This window comes from Calonectris borealis, chromosome 2 (assembly GCF_964195595.1).
Source record: "Calonectris borealis chromosome 2, bCalBor7.hap1.2, whole genome shotgun sequence".
In the NCBI taxonomy this organism is placed as follows: Eukaryota; Metazoa; Chordata; class Aves; order Procellariiformes; family Procellariidae; genus Calonectris; species Calonectris borealis.
Window position 1 is genome coordinate 153,681,755 of NC_134313.1, and position 27,880 is coordinate 153,709,634.

A 27,880-nucleotide genomic window follows, 5' to 3' on the forward strand; every position below is an offset into this window, starting at 1 on the left:
ATTCCCATTGCCGTTTTGATCAAGTGCTGCTTTCCTTTTCTCATGGCTGCTTCTGGCGGCATTCCCGCTTACCTTAACCAGAAGGTAAATATCAGCCAAGAAACCTCAATGTTCAACAGTGCTTCAGATTTATTCTGCGGTGGGACACAGTGGGATCTGACGGCACAAGAGATGAAGTCGTGCCACACGGGATGTATTTGGTCCTGTGGAAGTCATGTACTAACAGCTGGGAGGTATGTGAACCACCCGGGCGGTCTGAGCGTGGGTCCCGCAGCAAGCACAGCCCCTTCCTGCTGAGCAGCTCACTCCGCTACCTGGTGCACCACACGTTGCTGATTCACACGTCAGAAGATGCATCCAGTTTTGCAAGAGAGACACAGCAGAGGTGGACGTTTGTGGCTCAGCTGCAAAAGTCTGTAAAGGCGCAGTTTCATGTGCATGGGATACAACTGGACAGGTCTGTGACAACAGGACGAGGATGTAGAACTCCTTGCCAATTACCTTGGGAAGAAAATCTGTGTCTCAGAAGCCCCCCTTCCCCCTAGAGCTGTGCTGCCTGTAGGAAGAAAGCCTGAACCTGCAAGAAGGCTAATGTGCAAACCCTCAATAGGCCTTGAGAGCAACCACGTGGAAGTGACTGAACTCACCAGCCTGGTGGCCAGAGGCTGTGCAGAGGACAGAGAGACACAGCACGTCTGACATATTCTGGGCATGTTGGACTTGCATGCCAGTCCAGACTGGCTGGCTCTGTGCAGTGGCCATTTGCCCATGATGTCCTCTTCTCTGGTGGGATCCCCCAATGGTGCTTGTAGCCAAACCTGCAATGTAGGCTCTACTAGTAAAGTATTTCTTAACCTGATCGGTATTGTGTTTACCTCTTGATGATCTGTTCTTGCTGACTGGAAGCTGTAGGTTGTGTTCTTGCAGCCATTCTCACAGCTGCTGCCGCATCAGGGGAGGAAGTGGGAGATGCTGCTGGTTTGTCGGAGCAGCTCTGCTGATAGCTCGTTCTCTCTCCTATCCACCCGGATTACTGCATTGCATCCCCTGACTTGACATTGATAAGGACTTGAGGGGATGCCACACAGCTCCTTGAGGAAGCCAGAGAACGTGTTGCTGAGGATGACACTAAGTTAGCCAAGTTCTTCTTTTTATTTGTTCAGTGGGAGAAATAACAAATTTGTCTATGGACAGAACAAGAAAAGACAAAATATAACAGGTAGAAAAATCTCAAATGCAAAAAAATGCTGGACCTGTGGAAAAAGTCTGTCCTTTGAGCAATACACACAGGACACTGCAACCAGCCTGTCTGCAGATTTAAAACCTGATTTGAATCCTGCTTCTTCACTGTCATCAATCAGCTGGAGGAATGAAGCAGCAAGTGGCTGAAGCAAGGACCAGATTGTGAAAGGATTTTAGGTGCCTGCACATGCAGGTAGGCATCCATCTGGACTTTTAAAAGTTCCCGTGGAACAGGGACCAATTTTGTTGAGCTGCTGAACACCTTTGGGATTACATCCATGAGTGATCCTAAAGGCATATGTGATACTACATGAACTGAGTTGTAAAAGATGAACACTTAAAATGTGTTTGCTCTGATCCCAGAAACAGCAAGGAAAGTGTCAAAACAGAAAGGCCAGAGGAATCCCAGACAGCAAAGGAATCTGCAGGGCGGCAGAGGGAAGTGCTGCTGCTCTGCCAGGTGGGAGCACTCTGCACAGATTGCCACTCCGCCCTCCTATTAGCCTCAAAGTCACCATTTGCTTATTATAAACATTGTTAAATGAAATGTGTAATTCAGGAGAGCAGAACTTGGTCTACTTTCAGCAAGAATTTGTAGCTTGGGAGGTTTCTGAATTCCTCCCTGGGTTCATTTGCAGGTTTTGCCAGTCAATCGATGACAATTCTGCCGCAAGAATATTTGTCTCACTTCTTAACAGGTGGCCACTGGCAAGTGACATCTTTAAGCCATCTCATGTGTGTTTTAACATGATAAATGAAAGAGTAGTGATTTTTACTTTATAGTGTTCAGTTTGAATGAGTTAGGCATCACAATTATGGATATACAAAAAATATGTTGTATTTTATTGCCCCCAAAGTCTGAATCTTTTTTTCCTTCCTGTGTGTGCGGTTAACTGCATGGATTTTTTTGACAGCTGTGTGTGCTGAATCACTCTTTGGAGGTGCCAGATCTATCCACCGACTCTAGAGGGAAGCACAGACAAGCTGGCTTCTAAGTTTGCCCTCTCACTCTGATGCCTATAATTAGGTGGGGCGAATGCAGGCCCTACTGTAAGCTGTATGCTTCAGTTACCCCTTCTGTTCAAAGGACGCAGCAATTCTGCCCTCACCGGTGTGTCCTGAATTAAATCTCTTGCAACATAATGAGGGGTGAAAGTTCCAAAAATGTTTAAGACACTCATGAATATAAGCTCAAACAAAGATCACTATGAAATGTTACATATGCTCATTCACGTATATATTAAATCTTTAAAAAAGATCGGCCCCATTCTATTTTCCATTCTCCCTGTAGCGCTTTCTGAGGGTAAGCTCCATCTCAGTTGTTTGAAATGGTAAATCTCCAAAAGAAAAAAAAAAGGTGCTGGAAGCGGCCTGCAGCTCGTGAAAATCCTGTCGCTGAGGGCCTGATCGTTTGCAAGAAAGTTCGGGACCGACACGGGCGGCAGCAGCGCCAGGCAGCGGGCGGCAGCGCCTCGCCCCGGCCGCGGGAGCCCCGCCGGGAGGCGGCGGGAGGCGGCGGGAGCACCGTGCCCCCTCCTGGCGGGAAGGGCAAGCCGCCCGGCCCGGGCTTCCCCAGGAGCTCCCGCCGACCCGAAAAAGGGGCTCTGGAGGGATGGGACTCTAGGAACAAATTGGAGGTATTATGTGACTTGTTACTATGTCACACCGCCGGTGCATATTTTTTCCTATCCAAAATTTATTGAATGTTAAGACTTGCCTTTCGGAGCACGTAATCTTCACAATGTCTTTTACAAATGTACTTTTTAAAAATTAAATGCTGGCAGCAGCAGGAACATATTGCAAGTGACAAAATAAATTGTTTAATCTCCTTGCTTGATTGCAGATAAACTATAAATCAGGTTTTATCTCTTCTTAGTGAAGTAGAAATTATGGGGATGCACAAAGTCCTAAAAATAACAGAATAGCTAAAATCTCTGCTTTTTCTAGAGCAAATGTAGCCCTTTGGGAAAGCGCAAGAAATACCATCTGTGTTTCCGAAACTCTGCAGTTAATTTATTGCACACATCTCTCTATTTACTGTAAATGGACATATTTTGTGTTGCAAAACAACATGTTGCAGTGATGAAAAATAATCTAAATGCTCCCATCCAATTAATTCCAAAGGGTGTTCTACCTGAAAAAGCAACATTTAAAAGATCAGTTTGTTTTACATCAGACATCAAACCTGACTATCTGTTTTTTTAAAGTTAGTTTCATATGCATATTGACAGCTGTTCACAGAGGAAGCTGAGGGGGGAAATTGTGAAGGAGTTCAGACTTTTATGACAGATTATATTTTTCTGATTATCAGACAAGAAGTGTATTTTACGAATAACTACTGTCTTGGTGGGAGGTTTCTTCAGAACAGACAACTCTACGGGCTTTCCCGACAAACTCATTTTCATTGACCTGCTAAGCGCAGTTGTTCCTCGCAGTTCGTGTTAAATGTAAGGTAGCATTTAGAAAATAAACTTTTTCATCCAAGTGTTTAATTGGAATTTAAAAAGAATTTGGAACATAATTCTGAGCTGATGGAAATGAGTATTTGCTCTAATACAGCATATCCTATGGGAAGCCAGAGGAACATAGCACTTGACTTCAGCTGACAGCAGCTAAGCATCTTTATTTTTAAACTATGGCTGGAATTGAGCCATAAAATACAGATGGAAATGTGGATCTGAATTTCCCCAAAGTTCAGTGTGCAGTTTGGGTCCATTACAAATTTGGAAATAGATTTTAAACTAAACTTTTTTGAAGTGGAGAGACCCTCCAGTCAAATGTTACCCTGTGAAATGTAAAAAGGGAGGCAGCACATGGGAGGCTGAGGCACTGTGATGCTGTGGTTTTATATTTGACTGCAAAGATTTAATATGTCTGTTTTTTCTTGTAATGCTTGGCCTTTGTATAACTGAGAGCTCATCCAGACACCAACTGCTCCTGTGGCAGCAAAAAATCCCCTTGAAGTGTTGTTATCTCATTTTTCTCCCAAATCCAGACAACTGGGTTATGAGACTGCAGAAAACGTGGAGTTATTTAGGCAAGCGGTAATGTAAACACAAAGAGGCGAGCCCTGGAAGGCAGCGCTGTGGCAGAGGGGACGACAAAGCCGGGCACTGTCACTGCTGAGACGAGTTCAGCACAGAAGAATGTTTCTGGAATGCATATGTGATTCCTCATCCCAGCTCATTGTCCGGGAGCTTAGATCAATACCGCTGCAGCAAAGATTCCCAATGAGCTGAAACAAAACAAAACATGCATTCACAGGAGCATTGCCATTCAAGAGCACGCATTTCCCAGTTAAAATAAAGGTCAGTCATAAATTACATCTCTGATTCCCTTGGGATTTCTCTCTCTTGCTCTGTTTTGGCAGCTTAAGACCCCTTTGATATTTGAGCAAGGCCTTTCCCTTTGCACATCTGATCTTGATTACAATTTATGGCAATGGTAATTCTTTACCTCCCCAAGGCAGCAATTTTGAGAAGAGAGAGGGAAAGCAAGTACAGTATGATTGTTTAGGGGAGAGACACACTGCATAGTGTTTTAACCATTTCTCCATTTTATAGCTGTGTCTCTTCCCCACAGATCGCCCTTGCACACAACAGCACTAATACTGATCTCTTCCTATGGGAATGTCCCCATATCCATCAGTGAAATCACTGTGTCTGGAGGCAGGAAAAATCAGGTTGTGTATTTACATATCGAAACACTGACTTCTGAACAATAAAATTGTGGTTTGGGTAGGTTTTTAGACGCTTTCTGTTTCCTGGTGAACACAGAGTAATCAGGTATCAATAAGCACCAATTTTTTTCTTCTGGCTGCAAAGCGCAGTGGCCAGGTCTCGGGGTTACCCTCCTCACCTCTCTCCCGCCTTACAAAATGAAGGGGGGTGTTCTTGCTCAATTTCTGGAATGCAACTTTGTCAGAAGAGGGTGGATTTCCACATGGATCAACTTTGTGCCAGTCAGAATTGCCAATCTGCTAAGCCAAAAATACACTGAGGCTTTGCATGAAGGAATGGGATGGGTGAAAGTGGGTCTTGTACTGCTTTTCCGTATTTGCAAAAGACAGAGGCAAATGTTCCAGCCGAGAACATGTTGTTGAGAGCATGTGGGACGATGTGAAGGTGGCAGAAGATGTTGGATGCTGACTTGCTTTTTCCTATGGGTGGTATGAGGCATTTTATTACAGGCAATTACAATTGCAATAAGATTTTTCATGTCAGTTTGTAATACATACTTCATTCCTTTATTGATTTCACTTCTCTGGCTTGGTTATACCTTGAGCTCCTCAGGTTCATTGAGGCTTTTCATGGAGTTTGCAATGTGGAGGGCTATTGAATAGGAATAACTGCTCTTGAAACTCTGGCACCATCAATTTGTTCCTGAACAAAAAATATTCTTACTGGGAGGTGATTTATAAAATGATTTAATTGCCTTTCAGGCACTACAAATGCCATCCCATTAGCAAAGACAAGCGACGGGTATGGTAAAGGTGACCACAAACATCGCACTGGGAAGTGGCAGCAGCTGGCAACTTTTGCAAGTTTGGTGTTTGATTCTGATACCAGGCAGAAACACAACAGGCAGAATTGCCAATGATCTCTTTTTTTTTTGTTTCCTTGTATAATACATTTTTAAAAGCTTAAATGTGTTTTTAAATGTTTACGTGCATTTTAAATGGGTCTTCCAGCACGCAGTAGAACTTCCCAGGTACACACTGTATTTTGCCATGAAGATACCAAGGAAATGTGATGAACAAAGGATACTCATAACATTTTCCCTGGAAGAAGGAAATTTCGTAACTCCTCATACATAAGCCTTTCCTAAAAGTAATGCAAAACTTCCACAGTGCAGGAGAGGAACAAAGCCGTACTAGCTCTCACTGTTCCAGTGACACAGCAAACCTACTTGAGGAGCATTTTATAAGCCAAAATTTCCACTTAGCTAATGCTATGGAAGGGTCCAACATGGGATTTTTCCCTTTCCTTTATTATTTTAATTAGACCTTCAGTATTACCTTGGAACATAGAACTTGTGAAGAACACCATGTGAAGGAAAAAAGTGTTTATTGCATACATCTGTACATTTTCACTGAGATGCAAAGGTTGAAGTGTTGGGGGCCCTCCAGCCTGCCTAGGTAGCTGGGGGTAGGAGCGTGAGCTAGCATGGAGGCCCAGCGCCGCACTGCCAGCAGCTGGGTGGGTGCCCAGCATCGAGCGGTGAACGCTGCAGAAAGAGAGCTCTCCTTCACTCTGTCATTCTCTCATAAATCAGCCTAATTATTCTAATGAGGAGAGCTGTGTCCCTCTGCTGCGAGCCCCGCTAGTTTACAGAGAGGGAAGTAAATAAAAAGGAACAATGCTGGCTGCTGCTGCGGGAGGGACACAGGGAGGGAGAACAATAGTCCTGACTCTCCTCCCTGCCACCACCCTGTTAGGAGGGAAGAAGAGGGATGGCTTCATGCACGCCCCTGGAGTTATTCCAGATCAGAACTGAAATCAGACCCTGGGCTCGCTAGCATCTGCTGAAGGAAAAAGCAAGTAAAACATAGGGAGAGGCATGTTGTTTTCAAGGCTCTAAGAGAACGTTGCTAAGGAAAGAAAAGGATGGGATACAAGGCTTTGCAATGTCTGTCTGAGCAATTAACGCGCTATAAATGAGCTCTAATAGCAGGATCAAGTCTTAGCTTTATGTCTTTGGATTTTTTTAGAGTAAGAAGGTAGATTTTAGGTTTTGAGTTAAAACTTTACAAATTTGTCTCTTAAAAGATGTGTTTTAGTTCCTTTTCTTGCTCTGTATTAGTTTAAGTCTTCTTGCAATCGTGAAAATTAGAAACTTTTTTTTCTGTAATGAAATCTTAGCTTCTTATTTACTACATGAATCTGGGAGCTGAAGCTTTAAGTAAACCACAAACCACCATGAGATTTATTATAAAAATATGAGATCCAAAATTATGTGCAGCCCTACTCATTGTTTTCTATATTTTTGTCATGTTCCCTCTTATTGTCCCCTCTCCATGATGATTGAAACAAATCATTCAGGTCTAGATCGCATGTTATGATACCCGAAAGCCTCCTTGCTATTGTTTGGGCCAAATTAAAAGCGTTTGTCGAAAATAATTGTGGAATGGCATCAAAATTCATCTTCATTTTGCTGAGGATTTAATTATTTCTATTGTGATAAATTATTCTTCATATTAGAAAATATATTTATATATTTTTAATAAAAGACATTTGAAAAATTAGACAATTCTGGCAGGTCTTGTGATGCTCTCCTCTCAGGAAAATTGATCTGCATGTTCTCAGCAGCTTATCCTCTCTTTTTCAGTGTCAGTTTTACTGAAATGTCTTCACCCTGCCCTTTATACAGCATACTTACTTCTATCTTTAGCTCCAGTTTGATAAATTATTCCATTTCTAAATCGCATTTTCCATCTCCAGCTAGATGTTGTGATCAAATTTTTGGCCTTTCAGACTCCAAAGAAAGCTCCGTAAATGTTAGAAAACCCTTCTCTTCAGTCATCTTCCCATTTACTTTCCCTGTATTCATTTCCATGAGCTATATATATTGTGATGTTAGGAGATCCCCTAGACCCTCTTTCAGCCCTGAAATTGCTTATTCCTCTAACATCCCTGATTCTGGGAAGCATCATGCCAGGCTGATATTTCTTCTGGCAGAAGAGAGGCCATGTACTGCTGCTGGATGCGCTCTCTCCCAAGAGCCCGGCAGCCTTCCCTTCCCCTGCCATTCCGTGGGGCTTCCAGCTTCTGCTGGCCTGGGAGCTCCAGAGCTCAGTCTCCAAACCGTACCTTGCTCCATGACACCTGCAGATCATTTTGGGGCTGGACTAGAAGGAGCTGCCCTGACACTTCTGAGTAAAGCATAGCAACTGCAGAAAGCTGGGTGAAGTTGCTGGAGATAGTAAGAGAGGAATTTAAATATTCATGTAAAGAAAGCACATTGTGTGCTATAGCATCTACAACCATGGATTACAAAAGTGCCTTTCTAAAAGTCATCATAATTGCGTCTTCTTTGATTGGAGTATAACATGGGGTGAAATTTTCAATAGGACTTTGACCATGACCAGCTTCCAGCATTCAAAGAGACATGCATCAGGCCAAGCACAAAGCGTGAGACTGTCGTTAAGTCATGAAAAATATCTAGAATTATTTATACTTGCCTTTTTTTTCTGAGCCTTTCATGTTTACTCGTTTTTGTGTTTTCAACCTTCTCTTTACAAGGAACAGAAATATAACTTCAAAGAGAGGGGGAAGAAGAACAAAGAAAATGCCTTCATTTCAGGAGCCAGGCCTTTGAGAAATGCACCAGGAATCCTGAATCTTAAAGTCCAGAGCATTAGCAAGCAGAGCACAAGACCCACAAACTTTCAGTAAGCCTTGTCGTATAAAATCCTCTTGGGCACTTATTAAATTCTTAGTATTATCTTAAAACTCATGCCAGAATTTTAAAATTAGTTTTGTTACCCTCTTTGCTACCATACAGGACACAGCACTAGAAATTAGGGACATGATTTAGTGGGCATGGTGGTGGTGGGTTGACAGTTGGACTCGATGATCTTAGAGGTCTTTTCCAACCTTAATGATTCTGTGATTCTATAATCAGAAGTTACAGATGTGGAAATTCAGCACTTTGAAATCTAGTAACACTGCACAACTACCTTGGTTGGTTCATTTTAGGGGCTTTGCTCATGCTAATGAGACTATTTTAACTACAATGTAACAGAATCCCAACGTAGCAGAGTAGCATCAACTAGCTCGAGCAGCATATGCGCACACACACATACACTTTTATTTACACTTCATGCAGAGTAGTAGAAACACAGAAGAGACTCCCAAGTCCTTCTGACTGCCTCAGTGTGAGCCTGCCTGGGGTGTTTTTGTACAGCATGCGTTGCCTTTATTTATTTAATCACCGGCTCTCTAACAGCACTGACAAGATGGCCCCTTGTCCCATGGTCCTTGCAAAACCGACTGGCTTGTTCATGTGTGGTGGGAATGACGGGCTTGGGAAATGGAGGCTGTGCTGTGCTGAGGGTCCAGGCTCTGAACAGCTATCGCGCTTAAAATCTCTCCTGGATGAGATTATCCAGGAAATGTACTGTTAGCCAAACCAAATGATTTTTGATATCTCTTTAAAACATTTGACTGTGCTTTCCCATCAAACACCCAAATGCAAAAGTTACTTAAAACAAAAATGTTCATGCAAGGTAATACATGAAGATTTAAAAGTCCACAGAAGTCAAGTTACACCTCGTTGTGTTTGGTCACTGCTGACTTCATCAACACCTGAAACTATAAAATACATACCGGCACAATCTAAGTTAAAAGGGTCATCTTAATGTCTGAGAACCAAGCTTCACTCTGGCTACAGTATAATAATACATGGTATAATAATACATGGCATATTAAGCCAGTGAAAAGGACTTTTAACTAACACAGACAAATTTCATACCTATATAAGCACCAATATGTGCACTGCTTTATTAAGCTAATCTAAAATAAAAAATGTATTTTAAACTGAACAGGTCTGAGACCAAAAATCCATGTTTTGGACAGGCAGTACTTGCAACCAAGAAACTGCACACAGGAGTGCAGCTACTGGAAGAATAATTGGTCCACAATGACAAGCAAACACAGCATTTTGTTGTTTCTCCTTCCCCCTCAATGGCTGCTGGCTTTTAGAATTTGCATGATGGAAATTTTTTTCCGAAGGAAAAAAATAGAGCTCCCATGGAGCAGCTTTAGCTGCCTCCCATGTGGAATTGGCTTTTCTTGGAGCAAATTATTCCATTCATTTTTCTTCATACTTTTAAAGAGAAAGAAAATTCTTTCCCTACTCAGCCCAGTAATGATGTAGGAGGGAGAAAAAGGAGGAAAAAGAAAGAAACAAAAAGAGGGAAAAGAAACAAAAAGAGGGAAAAGAAACAAAAAGAGGGAAAAGAAACAAAAAGAGGGAAAAGAAACAAAAAGAGGGAAAAGAAACAAAAAGAGGGAAAAGAAACAAAAAGAGGGAAAAGAAACAAAAAGAGGGAAAAGAAACAAAAAGAGGGAAAAGAAACAAAAAGAGGGAAAAGAAACAAAAAGAGGGAAAAGAAACAAAAAGAGGAAAAAGAAACAAAAAGAGGAAAAAGAAACAAAAAGAGGAGAAAAAGAAAAAAGAAAAAAAGAAAAAGAGAGAAAAGTCCTCTCACTTGCTACTTTTGCAAGCAACCCCGCCCAATTCAGACGAAGGCCAGCAATTTTGTCCTTTTGTGCTTTTCCTCCTCTTTGATGGAGGCCAGTACCAGATACTGCTCTGCCCCAGGTTCTTTCACTACACTATCAGAAGTCTGCCCTTTCTCTGTCAGAGACGAAATGATGCGTGCTAATAAAAGAAAATAGAATTTGTCTGGTCTGGAGGAGCCAGTTTGTCACCAAGACTTTGCTATCAGTAAATAAAAATAGTAACCTTTATACAAACCAGCAGGATTTTAGACAGCGTGAAAATAACTGAGCTACTGTCCTCTTTCAAAAACTATTTTTGCATTCAGTCATCCCAGACAGCAGGAAAACCAATTGTTCCTTAAAACATTACAGAAGTCTGTGCAGACACCGTTGGTACCCAGAGATTTCACAGCATGCAGACTTTTAATTGCCTCTCCTTCCTCTCTGGAGATGAAGGCATCTGGAATGTTTATCTCTAGTGCACCTTACTGGGGAATATATTAGTTTGTAAAACAGAGCAGGATTACAAAGAAAATTGCTGAATACATATGATGTCTTGACATAACTTTTTACAAGTAGCCTTACTGTGAGCATACTCCACTCTATCTTAGCACGTGTTTATTTTGCAATATAGGTTGTATTCAGAGCTTCGAAGAACTACATAGCTGACCTATGATGCCTTCCTCAATGAGATCATTGATTTGTAAGCTCCAGCATTATATTCCTTTTTCCTCTTTTTAATTTCAAGTTATAGCCTTTTCTCAAACACAGTGCAATCATTTCTGGAACAAACTCAAGTCATTCTGCACATAGCCTTAATACTAATTAAATTACAGCATCCCATATAGATCTTCTTTATTTGCAGAAGACTATAAACAACTTCTCCACAGTGTGTCAGGAAAGTCACATTCCATCCATCCATCCATCCATCCATCACTTCAACCTAAAAGTCTTTTTAGGATGGGTTTTTCATAGGACGAAACTGCTTTCAGATCAGGTGTCTGCTTTTTCTCTACCATATAATACTCTTACCCCATCCAACCATAACTTTGTGGCACTATCAAACTGAATGAAATCTGTTTATCTTTGCAAACAATTTTTCCAAGCGTGCCAGAACATGTCTGGACAATATGAAAACACTGAAAGTATCTCCGACCCACCACATGGCAGAAGAGCAGTGTGTTTCTGGTCAGCAGCTTGGGATAACTAAACACATAGTGAGCAAGGGGCTAGGAAATAGCGGCAACAAAAGCTGCTGCAGCAGGAAGAGGAGGATAGGGCTACAAATGAGGGTTTATACAGTAGCAGGACTGTGGGTGCTATTGAAAGCAGAGGGTACATAACCTAATGCAAGTTGTTAATAACCAGCCTATTTAAATTGTCCTTTCTAGTGGCAGACAGTACTGAAATATTAGACAGGTTCCTACCAAGAACATTCTATACTTATTAAAATGCTTAGTATATTTTTTATATATGTATATTTAATGTGTATATTTATTTATTGCGATACATGAAATAAAAGAATACTGCTGTCAGGTGTCACCTGTCCTAGATTAAAGTAGTTTTTAATCTGAATTCATAAACCCAGCTTCTTTTCCCTATAGAAGAGCCGTATCCATCCATATCTCTACAGTTCCTGACTTGCCATGCTAGTTTGACTCCATTAACCCAAAACGAGCTGTGGTGGAATATTGTTGCCACACAGCCTGTTACTGTTATATGTGGTCAGAATGCTGTTATGTGATCTATATTCCATTATAGATGGATTAGAATTCAGATCTTCCACTGTATTTAAACACCAAGGAGCCTCGATGTCTAGAAAACCCTTAAAGGGTGTTGGTACAAATAGCTGGTGGTCTTACATAGACCAGCATAAGGCAACAAGAAGCCCGATGAAAATCATAGAATCATAGAATCATACAGGTTGGAAAAGACCTCTAAGATCATCGTGTCCAACTGTCAACCCAACACACCATGTCCACTAAACCATGTCCCTAAGGGCCTCATCTACACGTCTTTTAAATACCTCCAGGGATGGTGACTCAACCACTTCCCTGGGCAGCCTGTTCCAAGGCCTGACCACTCTTTCAGTAAAGAAATTTCTCCTAATGTTCAATCTAAACCTCCCTTGGTGCAACTTGAGGCCATTTCCTCTTGTCCTGTCGCTAGTTACTTGGGAGAAGAGACCAACACCCACCTCGCTACAACCTCCTTCCAGGTAGCTGTAGAGCGCGATGAGGTCTCCCCTCAGCCTCCTCTTCTCCAGGCTAAACAACCCCAGTTCCCTCAGCCGCTCCTCATAAGGCTTGTGCTCCAGGCCCTTCACCAGCTTCGTTGCCCTCCTCTGGACACGCTCCAGCACCTCCATGTCCTTCTTGTAGTGAGGGGCCCAAAACTGAACACAGGATTCGAGGTGCGGCCTCACCAGTGCCGAGTACAGGGGCACGATCACCTCCCTGCTCCTGCTGGCCACACTATTCCTAATACAGGCCAGGATGCCGTTGGCCTTCTTGGCCACCTGGGCACACTGCCGGCTCATGTTCAGCCGGCTGTCAATCAGCACCCCCAGGTCCTTTTCCTCTGGGCAGCTTTCCAGCCACTCTTCCCCAAGCCTGTAGCGTTGCCTGGGGTTGTTGTGGCCGAAGTGCAGGACCCGGCACTTGGCCTTGTTGAACCTCATACAGTTGACCTCGGCCCATCGATCCAGCCTGTCCAGGTCCCTCTGCAGAGCCTTCCTACCCTCGAGCAGATAATGAGACAAAACAGCAGGGTCTGTAAAGACAAGCTATCTGACTAAGATTAGGCTTGTGAAAAGTAATTAATTAGCAACTATCATTAAAAGTTCCTTCTGTTCCTGTGACCTGTCTCCTACAGTCAGCTCCCAAGCATGTGTGAGCAGGAGCTTGGACAGAGCAGGTCTGGAAAGTGAGAATAGCTATTCCAGAGCTGGGATACTTCGTCATGAAGGGTGTATCCATGGAGAAATGAATGAGTAATACCATTGAAATGAGTAAACACCATCATGATGCTGCATGCGATGTGAAGTGAGTAATAGCAGAAAGTATGCATCTGCTCAGTTATTTCTTCCCCTTCCCCCAACACACAGGTTGAAAATGCATAATCCAGTTGGTTTATGTCAAACGCCAAACAGGACATGAATCCCTGTGAAGCAGTCCAAGTCAGAGCATTCAGTTGAGGCTGAAAAAGGAAAGCCTCCATTCCCAGATCTGTCCCCGATTTGGGGCAGATTACTATCCAGTGTCACTGTCTATCATGGGGGATAAAGATATTAACATTCTCTGTAAGGTACTTCGTGTTCTGTTGATGGGAAGCATTTGTTTATATATCCTATATAAATATATATATATATATGTGTATATACTTGGTATTTTTAAACACTTTTAAAAATTAAAACAGCATGGCATAAAACCAAGTCTTGTTTCACCTAAATTCTGCTGTACAGGTAGTTTCTTTCTGTCATTCCCAAAGAAAACCCATATATTCACATGCACAACATGAATGCGTATGGCAGAGTGCCATGGGAGGCCTCAATGGAATACTTCATTAAAAACAAACAAAAAAACCAAAAGTACATTCTGAATTGAACAAGCAACACTTGTTGCAAATCATTTAAACTACTAAGGGGAGCCACAACTCAACTGAAGGATTAGACAGCATTTGACCAGGAACTTGGTGTACTACACAGTACAGGCTTGTGGGCTTCAGTGGAACTTGGGCATCTGTACGTTTCCCCTTGGCCACAGGTTTTTGAACTTGAACAACTTGAATCTAAAGGAAGAACATTTTAGGCTTCAGAGAAAAGCCCCTAAAGGGAATAGGATTTTAAACAAATATCCTTCTCATGGAGTCATATCTAATGTTGCATGTCATTAAAGACAGTTAGAATTCCCTGAGTTTCAAGAACAGAAACAGGTTACACTTTTCTAGCGAGTCCAGTGACTCCTGAGCGCACAAGATTTCATAAGTGTGTCCACATGGTCAACTGCTTTTTGGAGGGCAAACTAACCCTTGCTGAGCCCAGTACTGCAGCAGCTACACTGCTTCCAGCTGTACCTGAGCTCCTGCATTTAAAGACAACCTGATGGCAATAAGGTATCACATCCCTTGTGACTGACAGCATGGACTGGGTTTTCTTTTTTTCAGCTTGCTTCAGTAGACCTTGCAACAGTAAACTATGACCATTATAACCACTTGGTTTGAATCATCTCACAACCCTTTACCGTGAGCCGGGCTAACAGGAATGCTCCTCTCTGTCCACAGGTGGGTGGTCTCTACTAAAAAGGCAGCCCCCCAGGCATGAAGTATCCATTCCTGTCATGCTAGCAACAATTCTTGAGGAAGGACCAATACTTAATGAAAAGTGCCTTGGGTTTGTCAATTACAGCAAGTAATCCCACTGACTATTGGACAGTAAGCAGCACAAATCTGCACCAGGATTTCTGTTATTCAACAACTGCATAAGCATATGGAGAATTACTGCTAATTTTTTTGTTTTCAAACATCTGACAGAATATGATTCCAACTATATTAAAAAAAAAGCATCACGGGAGTCTAACTGTAATGCTGATTTTCAACTCAAAATGTTCTTACTGTATAAGGAAAAAGAGGCTTTAAAAAAAAATTAAAGCTTGCAGAATATGAAAAGGATTTTGTCTCTGAAACTGAGAGACATGCCCGATCAGAATGGGTCTCTAAGTTGTATCAACTTGTTAATAACCATATAACAACAAAAAGAGAATACTACAAATAATAATTTGATCTAATTCTGAATACAGATAGGGAGATTTGAAAGCATTTAGGAAATTTTTTTACTATTTTTTTACTACGTTCAACAAAATCAACCATATGAAGTGGTTTTAAAAAAAAATGTAAGTTACAGATCTGTCATGGACTATGATGGAAATAATTTTTTAAAAGTGTTCCCATATACCACATATCAATGGAAAACCTCAAGCCCATTACAAGAGCTCTCACTGGAGCATGAGAACCTATGCGTATGAAGCTCAAAAAATAACACCCATGAAGATTTAACTTTAAAATGCTCCATGACCAGCCTATTCGCTATCATACTTTGAAAAATGTTTAAAATTAAGTGTTAAAAATTGTTCAGCCTCTTACTTTGTTTTACAGTCTCTACCTAACACTTCCGTCTTCTTGGTTTAGGCTGGCCACTGCAGGAAGCTCTGTGTCTGCCTCTAAAAAGATAATAAACGAGAACACTCAACACTGATAAATCCTTCAGGGCCAAGTACATATATTCTATAAAACATGAGTGGTGGTAAGCAGAGAGAAGTCATCCCACATAATTTCATATGCCTTGAAGCAAGGTGTGAGCGAAACCGAAGCTCCCACCACAGTCAGTGGAATCATGATCAATTCCACCTCCAGAGGGAGACTGACACAACTTTTCTCAAATGTCTCCTCTTGAACCTGTCTACAGGTGCCCGTTTTCCTCCGATGCAGATGAATCCTATTCCAAGAGTAATGTTTTCCCATTTATGATGTTCAAATTAAGCATACTTACAAATATTACCAGCTTTGAATGATGTAGCAAGTAACAGGCTTGCTACAATCAAAATGCAAAGATATGACATCATTATTTTCAATGCCACTGCTAAATAAGATATCCAAGTTTGTACTAAAATTTACTAATTTAATGTAGTGGTTACTGCAGCATATCTATAGTCTAGTCTTGCACAAATAGACAAAAAAAATGCAGATTGTTCCACCCCACAAGATCTTGTGAAACTACTTTTGAAACCACTACAAAATGAAAGTGTTTTATTAGCCCTACTTCTTCTAACATCATATTTTTGTAAAATTAAACTACACCACCGAACTACTTTTCACACAAATCCCATAAGCTAAAACTATGAATGACCAAATAATATATAGCTCCTTTTTCTGCAAGCCTGAACCTCTCCATCATGTTTTATTAATAGCTAACATTCAAGTAAGTTGTGTCACCTGCACACATCTGGTTTTTACAGCTAGATATTGAACAAAACTTCATCTGAAAATCAGTTGAGGAAAACAACAATCAAGGACTACTCTGGGACAACTGAAACTAAAGACAGATTTATAAAGCAGTACGGGGCAAAGAACAAAAAAAAACATTCCCAGTTTAAAAAAGGTGTAGAATAGTCATCCAAGAAGCGGCCACAGTGCCTGACTCCCCCACCCACAGTAACACAACAGCGACTGACAAAGCAATTGGTGCACAAACTAAACCAAAGGCTAATCCGTCCTTCCCCCAACAGAGAAAAAAAAGAAGATATTTATATCTATATTTAAAAATACACACATACCATAAAAACAAAGCTAAATGAGCCCTCTGATTTTAGGAGAGCTTGTCTATCCATCCGTTAAAAAAAAAAAACCAACCAAAACCAACACACACACAAACAAATCAACATTAAAGCATCTATTGATACTTTTTCACTCACTACTGAAAAGGAGGAAAAAATCTTATAAAAGAAGTGAACCGTTTCATCTATTTCTTACATAAAAACCCAAGAGCCCAGGATCTACTCAAAGTTAAGGATAATTTCAGCAATTGCCTCAAGCTACATCTCCAAGTTAAGGATAATTTCACCAACTGCCACGAGCTACATCTTCTAACTTAAGTTTCTAACAACCAAAATCATATAAGGAGTAATAGATACTGGTCTTCTGTGCAGGACTCCTCTACATGACGAATTAACTGTAGACATTTGATCCGTTTGCTAACAATCTTCTGAATGTTCATGTTCCAGAATTAAGAGTACCTTGTTCCAATTTAGCTTAATCCACTTAATCCACACTTGTACCACGAGAGCTAGATGGAACTGAGATACTTAATTCTGAAATTGCAATCCAAGACCCAATCATCTGGGTTTAGATTATAGCTTGCTTTGTTGTTTGAATGGACAATTCTTCAGGTGTTTGAAGATGCCTGCTCTTCCTAGTCTGAAGACTTCTTAGTCCGAGACAACAAATCTCTTCCATTCACCAAGTTAGGAGCCAAAAAACTGCCATCCCTCTACTTAAATTCTCCAAGGTCAATCTGACATATATGCAGAGCACATCTATTACACTGACAGGACTTAGGGTTCTTTATAAAACCCAAGTAATTCACCAATTACTGTTCATAGGAGAGTTACCAGGGTAGGAAACAATGGCAACACATCCCACTTGAGCCTGGAAGTACACTTACTCAGCAAACTGGAGGCTCAGACTCCAGAGCCTCCTGCTGGAACTGGCCGCTGTGTAGCCGAGCGTGCCAGTTTGTGTGGCCAGAAAGTAGTAAAAGGCAGAAAGAGGAAGCAAAATGGAGGTTGCCTCTGAGCTTACTTGTCAGTGGACTTAAAGGTGGGGTAGGGAAAGTCCGGACTTCTGGTGAACCACAGATGATTTCTAAAATTTGATTTATTGGGTAGCAGGAACCATAGGCAGTAGCTCAGTACAAGTACACTTAAAAGTAGAGAGAAATATAGAGGAAATCCACCTCTCCTTCTATCACACCCCCTCATGCTCCAGTCTTCCTCAACCACGACTCCACATCCATACTTCTCTTTATTCTCCACCCCAAAAATTAGGGCCCACCCCAGTCCACTCACCATTCCTGTAAGGTGATTAGAAGAAACTGCTTGTGGGGAGGTTCCTAAACTGAAGGGTAAGCATCTCTGCAGAGAGAGTTATGGATTGTGAGTGACTACTTGTATATAGCACTTCACCCAGTGGTTCGTATAATCACCCCCACACAGCAAATTACTTTAAACATACCATCCACAAGCCGTTTCTTTGATAACCACCAAACTCTATCATACATAATAAACTTAGTTTACTTGGCAGGAGTCAACACTCAAATGTTTTGAAAAACCTGTTGATCACCAGAGTTGCACGTGCTAGGTACATATTTAAGAAGTATTGCTATAAAAGCTGGGGATCATCATCTCTCCTCCAGTTATGTACTGTTATTTGGAAACCAGGTGGAGGTGTCACTACATAAATTCAGGAAATCAGACCTGTGCTCTAGATGTGTTTCACTGGAGCTTTGAATCGAGCACAAGTAGGAGTTTCAAAAACTGTGTCTCCTCACATACCAAATAAGCTACAAGACACCCAACACAGCACTTTAGATTAGGCACTACAATTTGGTAACCTGAACTTTTGTCATTAAGGCACCTAGATTGTAAGCACTCAAGTAAATTACTGGATCTAACCCAGAGAGTCATATAAAATCAATATAAAAATTAAGTCAGGAATAAGTATGCTTTAAGTTTATAACCCACCTTATTTCAGGCAACTTTCTGTTGCAGGCTAGCGCTATAGAGCTGCTGTAATCTGTTCTAGTAATACTGTGTATTAATTTAGTTCGCGTGTCTTGTATTCTAAACAAATTGAAGCTGTTTAAGAAAAGCTATTTATGTCAAGATTTATACTACCTGAAAAAGCAGTGAAAAAGGCTTACCACTTCAATAAAAGGACACAGTAAGACCATTTGGGTCAATACAGAATATAATGGTAAGAGCTATTTTTGAGTAACAACTCTGCAGGTGCACTTACTTCACAATGACTGCCACACTTGGGAGTTATTCTACAAATCGGCAAGCCCTAGAGATATGTTATTATTGCTCTCCGTTTATGAATCTCAGTTTAAACAGAAATTTTACAGATTGGGATCACTGAATGGAATTCTAACAACATTTCAATTTTTTATTTGAAAGCTGAGAGGCCCCAGTGTGTGTAAATACTAGCCAACAGTTACATTTTTCCCTTAGTTTTGTAACTTAAAAAATTCAAACATCTCCAGTATTTTAGTTTTGACACTGTAATAGCTACACTTAGATGTAATAATGGTCGTGAAGTAGACTTCTTTAAAGACTTAGAAGGCTTCTCTTAAAACTTCTTTAGTTTTATCAGTCTAAGTAGAGCAAGAAGAGGCATTATTTATAATATATGATTATTCTAAGGCAAAGAAACCTGTAATTACTGAGATGGATAATACGAGAAATTAATTGTAGTGTTCCCTATAAATGAGCTTTCTATGACACAATTTTTTTTTCACATATACAGTTTCAAGTTCCCTTTCAGATAAGAAGCAGCAGCAATTTACATATGCAGCTCTAAAGAAAGTCCTTGCTCTTTAGTTAATACCTTTTCCTGAGTCTTCCTGTTTTAATGTAAATTAGTTACTACTACCAGACTAAGGGAAGAGAGAGTGCCAGGAAACATTCAGTCAAGTAAATCACTTTTTTGCTACTAAAAAATAGCAACATTTTTGTGTTTCACTTCAATATAAACAAGGCAGTCCTGAATACTGCGATACTACAACAATAGCAGTACCCCTGAGATTATCTAATTTTATCACCTCAGCATTACTTGAGGGAAGCCAGTGGAAATGCTATACCACTAAATTGTTGATTAGCTTAGTCACACTAATCCCTGACGTAGCATAGCAACCAGAAGAACATAAAATTTGCTTCATATTATTGGTGAAGAGCTACTACTGAAAATATTCACATCTACATACCCTTTATACTTGCACCTGAGAGACACACAGTTACCAAGTAAGGAGATTACAATTGCACTTCTTTCAATTTAGTTAATTGGTATAGAATGAAGATTTGGCTACAAGATACAGCTTAAAAATAAAGTTACTGCTATAACACATGAATGAGCTGGACAAAATGCATGCATATGTACACACACACACACGCAAACACAGAGAGGTTTAGCAACTACTAGAAATAGAAAACAGGATTAAATTGAGATTTCTGCCATGCTGTTACCTCCTCCTTGATCTCTAAACTAGGTTCTATTTTAACCTCATCTGTAAAAATGCCTGACAGCTGCAACTATTTCTAATCTCATTTTCTACTTTCATCTTTCATTTGTATTTATTTCTCTCCATTCCAGGTTGTCCTGCTATTCTTGACAATCTTATAACAACTATTTAATAGATCAGTATAGAGCTAAAGGGCACTAAAAATAAGGTTTCCGGAAGTTCTATTATTGGCTTTTAGCTAAGATTATCTTCTTTGGCCTTGTATTTAACTCTTTAGTATTTTTCACTGAACCTCATTTTCAGGGCTTCTAGACACTATTGAAATACAATCTTTTCCTTATCCGTAAGTGGATTAGTTGATCTGAGCTTACATGGTGTAGCTGCCTGCAGTGCTGTGCCCTGCATGTGGAAGACATGCACTTGCACCAAAACCTGTCTTTCAGTATAGTGTGCCTCCTTTCTAAAACAGGCTTTTGAGTATAGCTTCAGAAGATGCATGAACCATATACAGTCTTACAGTTTAAGCCTCCATGCCCTGCATTAGTCATGTTTTCTCTCCTTATCCCTCCATTATTCCAGGTAAGTAAGAGATGATTGTAAACAGGGGCTGTCTTTGTGCATGCATCAGACAGAACTCCAAAATCCTAGAGGAAGCTAAATAGCTGGTTTCTATTTGGTCTGTAACAGTAAAGCCTAAGCATTTGTAAAGTGAAAAGAAGTAGTATCTGATCTACTTGCATCTGCTAAGTTTCAATCAAACAGTAATTCACCGGTAGCCATCCAAAGCTGACCAATAAAACATGAATTTTTTTTCCTCTCTTCAGAATAGCCTTGAAGCATCACCATGTCAAAACTGACAGCCTCACATCTGCCTCAACTACCTATCTGCAATATAGTTTTGTAGTGGTTAAGTAATTAGATTTTTTTTTTAAACAGCAACTTTATTTCATCTATTTTCTAGTGCATTTAAAAGTAATAATAAAACATACAGGAAGGTTGGATGAAAATCCCTCTCTGCTTATACTGTCATTGTAAGGTTCTGTGGCTAACCACATTTCTCACCTAGTGGAATTTTAGCACTGTGGAGTCCAAACATTTGACTGTTTCACGTTACATTGGTTTTCAGATCTGGCGTATGCTTTAGGCTTCCCACTTCCTTCTTCAGGACATTAAGCAAAGTTCTAGAACTGTCCAAAATCTTCATGTAAGCAGCTTCAGTTTCAGCAAGAATTTTATCAAGCTCATTCCGTGAAGCTACCTTTTGGGCCAGGTTTTCACATACACACTCCAGTTGTTCACTCAGGACTTGGATTTCATGCTGGAGTTTATTTTTTTCCTCTTCTGCTTGCTGGATTTGTTTGTTCAGTTCTTCTTTTTGCATACACAAGTCTTCAATGCATTTCACTAGCTCATTATTGTAACCCTGAAGAACAGCTCCCTGCTGAGTCATCCTCCACTCCCCTCCCTGAGCTCTGCCACTGCTCCCTGAAGTCCCCTCTCAGCAACCGCCTCCTGCACTCTAAAAAAAAAAAAAAAAGACAAAAAAAAACAGAAAGAAAAATTATGTAAGAGAGTTATCATGAATAATGCTATGCTAGCACAGACAGAGCCACGGGGAAAGATGCTCTGTTTAAGGTTAACATGCTAGTTCAGAGTTGTGCCACATCTCTCCCCTTTTCAGGAAGGGGGCAGTTCAAAATTCGGCATCTACACTATACCTTTACTGAAAACTGGTCTCTCATATATACCCTCATAGCAATGCTCAACTCTGGTATCAAAAAACTTCTATTATATTTTACAATATCTTCATACCATTCTGAATATATGATGCTTTATACCTCAGACTTCGGGGGTTTGGTCAGAAATAACCAAATGACCCTTTCCCAGGAGAAGGCTCAGCAGTCACCACCAGCGGCGGCATCCACTCGGCCCCTGATGAAGGGGATCTTCCTTGCAAACTGAGTGCCAAGCATCCACTCCAGAGAGCCCGGGGCCACGTGAAGCAAACCGATCTGGCGCTGTTGGCTACTCACGGGCACCGGGATGACAATTTCACGCGTATGCCGAGACGCGGACCAGCTGCTTGCTCGCCGGAGGCGGCCGTTAGCGCCCCTCACCCGCCGCCTCCACCCCGGCGGCCGTTTCACCGCGCCCGGGCCGTTCTGCCGCCAGCGCCTCGCTCCCTCAGCGGCCGGGGCTGCGGCAGCCTGGCGGCGTTTCTCCACGGGCCGGCAGCGGAGCCCGCTACCGCGGGTCGGGACAAAACCGGCGCCGCCGCAGGGGCCCGGCGGCAGAGCAGGGCCCGACCCGCGCGGCCGCCGCCGCCATCACCTCCCCAGGGACATTTTAACCACCTCTTCACCGCTGAGCGCTTCCTCGCAGAAGACGAGCCGTGCACAAAATGGCTCCTGCCTATACATCAAGTCCCTGGGCGGAAGGGGAGGAGGGGGTAAGTAAGAGGAGACCTTCCCTTTCCTATGTCGCGGCCGGGCGCCGCTCCCCCCGCTTCTCTCGCAATTCCCCCTATTGCCCCCACCTGCCTGGCGTTCCCGCCCTGTCGGCTCCTAGCGAGAAAGCCGGCTGCCCCGCCGCGGCCCAGCTCCCTCTCGGCTCGGCCCGGCCCGCCAGCGCGGGGAAGCGAGGCGAGGCGCGGCGCTGCCGGCAGCGCGGCCCCCGGCGGCGGAGGTTCCCCTCGGCCAATCAGCCGGGCGCACCCGGCCAACGGCTGCTCCGACCGGCAGTGCCTCAGAGCCGCCGGGTGAGGGGTCACGGAAATACCCGAACGTTTCCGAACGCGGCGCCACCCTGACGGGAGCGTGAAAACAGCTCTACGGAAATAACCGATGTTTTCCGAAGACAGGTAGCATTCGGAAGAGGAGGACGAGGCGGGACGGCCGGTGGGAGGAGGAGGGAGGGAGGAGAGTTACGGAACAAGCCGATGTTTGCCGAAGGGAGAGATTGAAGGGCGTTGGGCTCGGCGAAGGCAGCCGATGTTTCCCGAAGGCAGAGTCGCCCGAGAGCAAAGGGGACAGAGGGGACGGAGCGTGTCGGAAAGAGCCGAAAAGAGCCGACGTTAACCGAGCGCGGCGTCGCCCGAGTTTCCCGGATGTAGTTGGAGGAGCGGCGGCGGCGGTGGGCGCAGCGGGGGGAGGAGGCGGCCGCGGCGGCAGCAGCGGCGGCGGCGACGACGGCGGCGGCGGAGTCCGTGCTCCCGGAGTGTCTCAGCGCGCGCGGGGCCGAGTTGCTGGCGTCTCCCGTCTCGCTGTGCGCGGAGGAGATGGGCCCGTGAGCGCTGCTCCTAGCCGAGCTGCCTGAGCCGCCCCCTCCCTCCCTTCCCCCCTCCCTGCCCCCGGTCGGCGGCGAGGCGGAGCGCTGCCTCCCCCTCCTCCCCCCTCGGCGCCTGTGGCCCGGCCGCGGCCGTCCCCTCCTGGTCCCCTCACACTCACACACACAGGCCGGGCATTGATGGTAATGTATGCGAGGAAACAGCAGAGACTCAGTGATGGGTAAATCCCTTCCTCCTCCTCTGGCCCCTGGCCCCACGGGGTCTCCCCCTCCCCTCCGCCATGTTTGGGCCCCCTTCCCCGGCGGCCGGTAACGGTTGTTCGCTAACGTCTCTCTCTTTCTCTCGCTTTCTCTTTAGCTGTCACGACCGCAGGGGGGACTCGCAGCCCTACCAGGTACCTCAAGCGCCGGCCGCTAGGCCCAGGAGGAGGAGCAGGGGAGGAGAAGGGGGGGGGAGCTACTCCAGCGGAGGCTTCGGCCGCCGCCGCAGGCCGCGGTGCAACAGACGCCTCGGTCCCGTCCCTCGGCGCCGTTTCGGGGCCGGGGAGAGCGGAGAGGGGGGTGGCGGCGGCCGCGCGCGGAGGGAACGGGGCTCCGGCGCTCTTCTGAGGCCTGCGGGGCCGGGGCGAGGAGGAGAGGCCTAGTGCGACCCGTGTAGGGCTTGGGCCTAGCAGTCGGGGAGGGTACGGTACGAGGGGCGGGAGAGCGAGCCGGGGTCACTTGCAGTGGAGTGGAGATCCAGGGGGAGGTGAGTGTTTTCCTTTTAAAAACAAAAGGCATCTTGTTCTTCCCCCACCCCCCTCCCCAAGTCCTTTCTTCTCCCCAAAACTGTTGCTGTGGACTGTAACCTGAGCAGGGCATGGTTTTAGACCCTGAATAACTGGGGTTGCCAGTAAGGCTTAATTTCTGCAGTTGCCAGCTGCTAGGCACGTTCAGAAAGCATTAAATCCTTAAGCTGCTGACAATAACCTCAATTTCTGTAAGGTAGATACTGTATTCCTCTGCTGTGTCTACTGAAAAAAACAGTTCTTGGGGTGTGAATCTGGGGAATGCTATATATTGTGATATTGCTCTCCTTAGGGCATAGAATTGAACTGTTTTATTACATTTCTGTGTGTTTGTATCACTGTGAAGTATAATCTTCAGTCCAAGGCAGCTGTCAGTGACAGTTCATGTAGATGTAAACATTTGCCACTCAGAAGCTCACACTGCAAAATCAAGCAGGTCAAAGTGAGGCAGAACATGTAATTTTTGATAAATACTTCAAAATGAATCGTCACGTTACATGTTTTAGGCCCCCAGAATTCTAGGGTTTTTTATTACATCTGCTACAGGGTTGCTAGCAGTGAAAAAACGGAGTGGCCTTGACTACAGTATGGAGGACATATTCAAAGTTTACACTGATTCATTGTAACTTTCTGTTTATATTCTTAATATCAAGCGGAGACTTGTGCTTCTCCCAAAAGTGCAGAAGTACTATGGCCCATTTACTGCTGAAAGTGTGTAGTCCATCAGTGAAAAGATAGAGAAATTAGATTTTTCTTAACAGCAGGTGTTACGTTGGATGTAATAGTGGGAGAAAATGGTTTGAGTTCTAATTACAGAACTTGTTGCTTTACTGTAGGTAATTAAAATTAGAAAGACAAATGCTGATTGTTTAAATAGGAAATGAAAATTAATTACTTTAAAAAGTGTTTTGGAAAGAGATCTGAAATTCAGAAATAACATTTTAACATCAGTTCTGTAACTTCATATCTAATGTAAATGCCTATTCTCTTGTGATCTGTTACAGGCTCTTAAGTACTCATCCAAGAGTCACCCCGGTGGTGGTGACCACCGTCATGACAAGATGCGAGACACCACAGATCCTTCACCACCAAATAAAATGTTGCGGCGGTCTGATAGCCCTGAAAACAAATATGGTGACAGCACAGGGCACAGTAAAGCAAAAAGTGTGCATACTCACAGAGTTAGAGAGAGGGATGGTGGTGAGTTACCTTTAATTAACCTTTATTTAAGCAATTACTAATTTCTCGTAAATACTAAAATTTAGCCATTGTCACTCAGGTGATGAGAGTGTTATACTAAATGTGCCTTGTACCTTGTTTGGAAGACTGCAGTGAAACCAAAGTGCAAGTTTCATTGGAAGCAATCATTTAGGCATTGTAACACCTATTAATTTTCTTATTTTTACAGGTATGGTAATTTTTCTTATAACCATAAAGATTAAAGAAACTTTTTTTTTTTTTAAACTGGTATGTCTCATTTACTTTAGACATACTGTGAAATATTTGAAATAGCATTCTGGATTTTTCACAAGCAATAAATATTAGCAGGTTTAGAGACTGTTTTTTTAAGAACTTCGTGTATTGTGGTGCTATACTGTGTAGTTACATGCTTCATAGACTAAACCCCATAAGAAATGAAAAAAGCTTCTTCATATTTAGCTGCTGTGTAGAATTCTTAACAATCAGAAAATGATAAAGGTAGCACTTACTAGAGCCTTTCTTGGCAGCAGCTTAGAGAAGAATGTTCACAGTCAAGTCATCCTCCTGTGTTTTTACAGGATATTATAGACAGTAGTAATATCCCCAATATTTTTTAACTGATGTTATTTTCTGTCTCCGCTTCCTGGAAGAAGGAAAGAGTAGGATTTTACTTTTAGTAAACAATGGTAATGGTTGCAGTTTAGAAAACCCCGGTTACTGACTGAATTTGGAAGCGTGTTTTCTGTTTTGTAAGTACTGTATTTGGTCTCTGTATGGAGTTATAAAGTGAAGTATTCAAGTAGAGAACTTAGAGCTTTAAATCAGTGCTCTTTGTTCTAAATAAAGTTAACAACTTGCAATGTACAGATATATTTATTGCTACACTATTGTTACTTGTTAAAGTTAAATAAAGAAAATATCTGTAAGTACCTTTTAGGAAATACTAGTTCCACACCACAAAATCTGTTTATGGTACCCGAGTGTTCTTACAATTCCCATTTGTTTTTTTTTCTTTGGATTAATACAGAGGCTCTGTAGACCACTGGTAGTGTGATATTATTGTCTAGAAGGATTATAAAAACAGGCATCTTTTGTTAGTACACTGATTTTCATTATATCTGATCATACTTGAAAGTATAGTAATCTCAGAATTAAATGCATGTGTGAGGCCAGTAGGCTGCTATTCTGTGCTACTTTTCAGGACACAGACGTGTCCTCTATTTCCTCTTTACCTGTCCAAAGATACTCGTCCTACATACTCTTGCAATTCTGCCTAGTTTTGCTGCAATCGGTAATTCTGCTTCAGTGGAGCTACATTTAATGGAGTTACGCATATATGAAAACATCTGGAGGATGAGGCTCTATATAGGGAGTGTATTTGCTTATTTGTGTGTTGGAATTGTTTTTAAGATAGGAAAGACATTCTGAAGTTCTCACTGAGTCCAGCTGGATTTAATAATTGGGGAATGACCTGAAGCATGGATGTATACAGTAATGATGAAGGAAAATGAATTATTTGTAGTTTTGTAAGTGGAAGGAACACTATTCCACTGTATATTCTCCTTCCCCAAGCTGTTAACACAGTGGAAAATTTCCTTTATTCCGATCTGAAAGTGGTCCTTCGCACATCATATGTTAATAGACTGGGAGAAAGAAGTAGTCTTCAACAGTCTGAGGGAAATTACTAATTTTGAAAGATGAACATTTGTACTATTTAATGGAAATAAAAAGTGATTTTTTTGTGTGGTTAGTAAGGTTAGTTTGGCCCCAACTTCAGCTTTTTAAAATACATTCAAAACAACCAAAGCTGTATTAAATCCTGTGTATTGTATGTGGTAAACCAAAGCTGAGCAGATGTGAGCAGGAGGATATCAACTTTGTCTTTGATTTACTGAATATTTCTGTTAGTATGAATTGATGGTAGGTATTAGAATATAGGTGAAGTGCTGTGATATTATGGATATTTGCATATTGCTATATGCAAAAGACATAATCTAATACTTTACCATGTTCTCTGTCTATTGAATTTGAGTTACACTAAGGTACTGTTATTGATATAGTACTCCCTTAGTTTTGCAATTACAGACATACAGTGGAAAAAAGAAAAAAAAATTTTTAAAAAATTGCTAAAAGTTTTCATTGAAGTCCTAATGTGACTGAAGAGTATTAATTGGCTTTGATGCTACTGTAGTTTTCTGGCTTGTTTTCTTTTCTTTTTACACTCTCTGAGGGGGAAAAATATTTGGGGGGGGGGGTTGTAATTGCTGTGCATTTCATTATTTTAAAATCACTTGTGCTTGATTTGGAACTACTACAAAGGTGTTATTGCCTTCCTATGATCTAGCTGAACT

The 27,880-nt window shown here is 42.3% G+C and overlaps 2 protein-coding genes across 11 annotated transcripts in view; one reads left to right on the forward strand and one right to left on the reverse strand.

Moving 5' to 3' along the window:
• Positions 1 to 806: 806 nt before the first annotated feature.
• Positions 807 to 22,890, reverse strand: LOC142079577 (microtubule nucleation factor SSNA1-like). Of its 6 annotated transcripts, none has more exons than XM_075143991.1 (3): positions 22,095 to 22,775; positions 21,319 to 21,775; positions 807 to 4,477 (listed from the first exon to the last, which is right to left on the reverse strand). In XM_075143991.1, the coding sequence occupies exon 2, from the start codon at positions 21,704 to 21,706 to the stop codon at positions 21,362 to 21,364; it is 345 nt and encodes a 114-aa protein (XP_075000092.1). In that variant the 5' UTR covers positions 21,707 to 21,775; positions 22,095 to 22,775; the 3' UTR covers positions 807 to 4,477; positions 21,319 to 21,361. The 6 variants fall into 6 exon arrangements, with proteins under 6 accessions (XP_075000092.1, XP_075000096.1, XP_075000095.1 ...); XM_075143995.1 differs by lacking the exon at positions 807 to 4,477 and adding an exon at positions 8,195 to 8,497 and having other exon boundaries at positions 22,095 to 22,776; XM_075143994.1 differs by lacking the exons at positions 807 to 4,477; positions 22,095 to 22,775 and adding an exon at positions 22,797 to 22,890 and having other exon boundaries at positions 17,877 to 21,775.
• A 108-nt stretch (positions 22,891 to 22,998) lies between these two features.
• Positions 22,999 to 27,880, forward strand: part of WAC (WW domain containing adaptor with coiled-coil) — a 64,538-nt gene continuing 59,656 nt past the window's right edge. For 2 of the 5 annotated variants that reach the window (XM_075143985.1, XM_075143988.1), the window contains exons 1-3: positions 23,480 to 23,762; positions 23,900 to 23,936; positions 25,334 to 25,529. In XM_075143985.1, coding sequence (XP_075000086.1) covers positions 23,722 to 23,762; positions 23,900 to 23,936; positions 25,334 to 25,529 — 274 coding nt within the window. In that variant the 5' untranslated portion in view covers positions 23,480 to 23,721. Of the gene's footprint in view, positions 23,117 to 23,406; positions 23,763 to 23,899; positions 23,937 to 24,005; positions 24,290 to 25,333; positions 25,530 to 27,880 lie in introns of those variants that run through there. The other 3 variants (XM_075143986.1, XM_075143984.1, XM_075143987.1) reach the window with 3 other exon arrangements.